Source organism: Egretta garzetta, unplaced genomic scaffold (assembly GCF_000687185.1).
Source record: "Egretta garzetta isolate BGI_Z169 unplaced genomic scaffold, ASM68718v1 scaffold863, whole genome shotgun sequence".
In the NCBI taxonomy this organism is placed as follows: Eukaryota; Metazoa; Chordata; class Aves; order Pelecaniformes; family Ardeidae; genus Egretta; species Egretta garzetta.
In genome coordinates this window covers 26396-31364 of record NW_009259245.1, presented here as the reverse complement: position 1 = coordinate 31364, position 4969 = coordinate 26396, and the positions used below count along the sequence as shown (strand labels likewise).

The 4969-nt window shown below is 51.7% G+C and overlaps 2 protein-coding genes across 2 annotated transcripts; one reads left to right on the top strand and one right to left on the bottom strand.

The window, feature by feature from the left end:
* Window positions 1-9: 9 nt before the first annotated feature.
* SNRPG (small nuclear ribonucleoprotein polypeptide G) lies at window positions 10-1108 on the top strand (the record flags this gene model as incomplete). The annotated part of the gene is made up of 3 exons (XM_009636057.2): window positions 10-83; window positions 519-643; window positions 938-1108. Coding segments are annotated over 3 exons (250 nt in total), but the record flags the coding sequence as incomplete, so codon positions are not given.
* Window positions 1109-2035: 927 nt separating this feature from the next.
* PCYOX1 (prenylcysteine oxidase 1) lies at window positions 2036-4765 on the bottom strand (the record flags this gene model as incomplete). Its single annotated transcript, XM_035891650.1, has 4 exons — window positions 2036-3169; window positions 3502-3654; window positions 3903-4114; window positions 4584-4765. Coding segments are annotated over 4 exons (1206 nt in total), but the record flags the coding sequence as incomplete, so codon positions are not given.
* Between the last annotated feature and the right edge of the window lie 204 nt (window positions 4766-4969).

Below are 4969 nucleotides of genomic sequence, written 5' to 3'. Positions count from 1 at the left end.
GGGTAAAAGGGCGGGGAGGCCGTGGGGGGAGACCCCAGCCCGGCCCCACTGCCCTCCTTGCCCTCCCTGCGCCCAGGAGCGGGGTAAAAGGGCTGGGAGGCCGTGGGGGGAGACCCCAGCCCGGCCCCACTGCCCTCCTTGCCCTCCCTGCGCCCAGGAGCGGGGTAAAAGGGCTGGGAGGCCGCAGGGGGAGACCCCAGCCCAGCCCCGCTGCCCTCCCTGCGTCCAGGAGCAGGGGGGATGCCGGCTACCGGGGTCAGCGCTCCTGCTCGGTGCGTCCCAGACCACCAGGAGCGAGCCTTGATGAGTTTCAGCCTTCAAAATCCCACTAATTGGATCAATATTAACTTCAAATTCCCACTCCCAACCTCTTCAGGCAGGCCCTTGGATGCAGTGCTCTAAATGCTTTGGATTAAGCAAAGAATCTCCTTCCCCATGGCCCCGCTCGCCCTCAGAGCTGGAGTTCTGGTGAGGGAACACCAGCATTCGGCTGTCCCCTTTCTTTAAATTTCTCGTAGTGAAATTAAATGGCGGCCGGCACGTCCAGGGGATATTACGGGGGTTTGATCCCTTCATGAACCTCGTCATCGATGAGTGCGTGGAGATGGCGCCAGGAGGACAGCAGAACAACATCGGCATGGTGGTGAGTGCCGCTTGGGGCTGAAACGGGCAGAGGGTGACCCGCAGACAGAGCCAGTGTGCCTGAAACGAGCTGGATTTTAAAGAAGTGGACGCGTTTACTGTAATAGCGTGGAATCCATGAGGTTTTCGAATTAAAATCAGCTGATGTTCATCTTTTGGGGGTGGGGGGGGAATTCCCGTGAATTTCTGGCATGCAGTATCAGCTTTTTGGGAAGATAAATTGGGGATGGGACATGTGGAGGGGTGCATAACCGTACGCTGTATCTCACCAGCTACTCCAAACTTTCACTTTTAGGTAATACGAGGAAACAGCATCATTATGCTGGAAGCCTTGGAACGAGTATAGCATCGGAGAGAAACCTGCTTTGTTACCAGCCCTGACAAGACCTACCCTAATATTTCTTTTTTTTTTTACTCGAATCTGCTACAAAGCCCTCCTGAGCATAAACTTATTTGTTTTGTTAAATAAATTTTGTAATGGTTTGATGTAATTCGTCTCAGTCATACTTGCTTTTTTTTTGGGGTAACTGGTTCTTCATTGTGGGGCAGGTGGTTGTTAATTCTGCTCCCGATAGCTTTAAAGCTCTGCAAAGGCTTTCGGGAGGTTTCGTTTATTGAAGTGGATGCTAAATTGGTGTTACCTTTGGTGTCCTTCCCCTTAGCATCTTGTAAAGAAGGAGCTACAGAGCTGTGTCATGGATGTTCGGTGGGTTAGCAGGCCTTAAATGGCAGGAAAATGGTAAAATTTCCCTCTGCAAAGAGTAAGGGCTGCCTGAAAGTAGGATTTACTTATTTATTTTTGAAATCATGATTTCTACTCTTATTTCTGCATCGCAGGAGTTGTGGTGCAGGAACCAAAGCCTGGCGTGAGGAACACACCTGCAGCGGGAAGTCTGTTCCGCTGGGATCAAAAGTGTTCTGCTGGGATAATACCAATCCTAAGTACCGCAACATTTTTTTTTATTAATATTTTTTTTTTATTTTTAGCTTTTTTTGCCGCTGTGCCCAGCGTGGCACAGTGAGTATCAGTCGGACAGCTGAGCCCCAGACGGAGCATCACAAATAATTCTGCCGGAGGCGCTCTCGAGACAACGGCGTCAGCTTAATTTCCCAACAGTGCGTTAATTTTATTTATAACGGCGATATCGGACACAGTTGAGGTATTGCAGCCATGTTGGATCTGGTCAAGGGAGACAATGTTCTTGTGAAAAGGGTTTTACCCACTCAACCCTAGTGGTGCCCTAAGGTCACCGAAATGATGAAGGCTTTCAAACCTTTGCCCAAGCAAAGGGCAGCTGTGGATTTGCTCATTTCCCCTCCCTCCCCCCCCATTTTGGCAACTCCCTTCACAAGCAGCAACCCTGTGCCCCCATCCCCCCCCCATAAGCTACAGTACTTGTTCTGGAAGCAAATTAAGACCACGGCTCCCGATTTCCACCACACTAGTCCCACCCCAAGGAATAATACCTGACCCACCATTCCAAAAATACTCAATGCAGAAAGATTTACAGTCAAGAAATTGGTTTTTCCCCGCTTGAAAGGCATCAGGAGGAGGGAAGCGGATGCACACAGGTTCATCGCAGCGCAGCAGATCCTGAGTTTGGACAAGTCCTTACCATGGAGGGCACTTTTGGGGTCAATGTGGCATTGAAAAACGTCATTTTTAATCTGCCGTAGGGATAGAGCGAGGAGTTTACTTGAGGAAAGGCCCAGCTCACTTGGGAAAGCTTCCTCCACCTTTTCGCTGCTGGCTCTAGTCTTGAGCTGGCTGGGGGGATCTCCTCTTTCCTTAGGGCTAAGCAAGGAGTTCCTCATTCGTTAGTGTTAATTGTGGCTAAATGGCTACAGTACGCGACGGGTTGTAGTGCTCAGAGCTCCGTTTTCAGCTTCTCGTGCAAGTCCTCCTGGTCAATCTTGTCACCGTTCCCGTACCACCGGTGGTAAGCGAGCAGGGCGGCGTTTTTGGCCGCGATGACGCTCATCTCCATGGCGCTGGCAGCCCGCTCGATGCCGTTCAAGTAGTAGATATTGTCGTGGAGGATGATGGGAGGGCATTTTTCCGGGGGGCTGTAGTGGGGGTACGCCAACCACTCCTTCACTTTGACAGAGTCATAGGAGGAGAAGAGCAAGTTAAGCTGCTCTTTGGTGAGCACCTCCTTTGAGAACACCTTCCAGACGGCCACCTGCAAGGGCAGCTTCCCGTCGCTGCCTCCCTCTTCCACGGGAGACACCACCCCCAGGCTATTGACGAAGAGTTTGGGATTTTCCGTAGTGAAGATGGCACCGAAATGAAAGGTGGAGGGGTCCTGGTAGCCAAAGAAGGAGGCGTTTAATCGTCCGTGCACTAACGTCGTGACAGTCTGGTGGTAAGGATTTGGGAACTCTGGGACAGGAGGGTTGAAATTCTTGAAGGTGATGTTGGCCATTTTGCGGCTCAGCGGAGCAGCGATGATGACGATGTCGTACGTATCCCCTGTTAGTCCCGACGTCGTGTTGTAAGTGACCTGGTAGAGCTTCACTGGGTCCCCTGGGGAGAAGAGCGGGAGGAGAGCTGGGTTATCCCGGTCCATGGCCGGAGGGAATCCCGTTTGTCCCTCTGACAAACATGGGGCTTTTAAAACGCCGTCCCCTTGAGGCTAAATGTTGCGAGCTGAAGTAGCTTTGTAAAGCAGCTTAGCTGCTGCGAGCTGGGGCTTCGAGCAGAGCCTGGTGTTCATCGTAACAGACCAAGAAGGACCCAGGCTGTTGCTTTGGTCCACCAAGAGCCACAGCCGAGCAGCGACGAAGGCCAAGGCTGGTCTGTGGCTGCCGGAGCATGCCGTGGCCCTCCCCACCGAAGGGAAAACAAACCCAACTCACCTGTAGGTCTGGGTCTGATTTTTGGCTCTATAGACAAAACCGTACCAGGGATAACTTCAGCTTTGGAGGCGTAGATTAGGCCAGTGCAGACGAGTTTGTTCCCCCCTTTTACTGACCAGAGGCCCGATTCCACCCCTGCCAGAGAAACAGCACCTACAAGGAAACCACAATTGTTAGAGCAGCTTGTTTGGTGTCCTTCTGTAGGGGAGTATTTGAAACAAAGGGGAAAATTAGAGAGGGGTAGGGGGAAAGCGCCATCCCTTTGGGGCACAGAGCTTGCTGAAGGCCAGGGCTGTTTGTTGGAGCAACCCAGCCCAGGGAGCAGGAATCCCCAACAGCCACAAAGAGGGCAAGGTCCCCGGGACAGACGTGGTGGGGAGGTTAACCTCCGAAATACTCGCCTACGAAACCGTTGATTGTGACACCTTGCCCGTAATTGACTCTCATGGCCGGACAAACCACCTCGTTTATGAATTTATGGGAGAAGCCGGCTTCCTGCATGGCTTCATCGATGGTTTTGTTCAGCATGCGGGTGAAGTCGTTCCCTCCGAGGGCGTGAAGCAGGCGCTCGTTGCTGCTGAAGGCGTAGTCGTACGTCTGGTAGCGATAGATCCTTTAACCGGAGAGAAGAATGAGGCAGTCGGTCCCTGTTAATTCTCGTTGTGGCCCTCGGGAGCCGTGGAGGATCTCACAGCCCTTCACAGGAGCTCATCCTTCCAGCCAAGCCCTAGCCTAAGTGGTACCTGCCTAAGTAGACCTGGATCTTCATTATCCACGTGCTGATCTATCCTAACGAAAGCGCTCTGCGCACAGTTACAATTTTAATTCCCTTTAGTACCCAGGTGACGATGGGACATGCCAAACCTAACACGCATTTCTTGTGGCTGTACCTGTTTGAAGACAACAGCACTTACCTCCATCTTTTCCTTAGGAAAAGGATTGGCAATGGGGAGAGGGCAACTGGAGACTCCCTTCTCAATGGCCATGGGATGATTTCACCCATTTTTATTTATTTATTTACTTATTTATTACAACTCCTGCAGCCGCTTTCCTATCATTTCTCTAGCCGGGGCCCAACGTACCGCATGAATTTGTCCAGGATGTCCTCCACCCACATGTACATTCGGAGGGGGTTGAGCCCGTAGCGCCAGAGGAGCTTGAGAAGGTTGACGATGTACCAGCTGCTCTCCTCGAAGACGAACTCCTCCCCGTTATAGATGCCCACGAGGCTGCCGTGCGCCGGGGCAACCGAGAGGCCTCCAGGAAAGGGGTGGGGGGGGAAAAAAAAGGTAATTTAATTATTAATATAATAAACTATATATTATGCCTCGATTTTAACTTCCCGAGGCAACCTAGCTCGGGGTTGATCAGGGCAAGCGATTAAAGATTGGATCCCCAGGACGTGGAAAAGGTCATTAGTTCTTGGTAGTTATTTACGGTGACTTTTGGACTTTTATGATGGGATTGG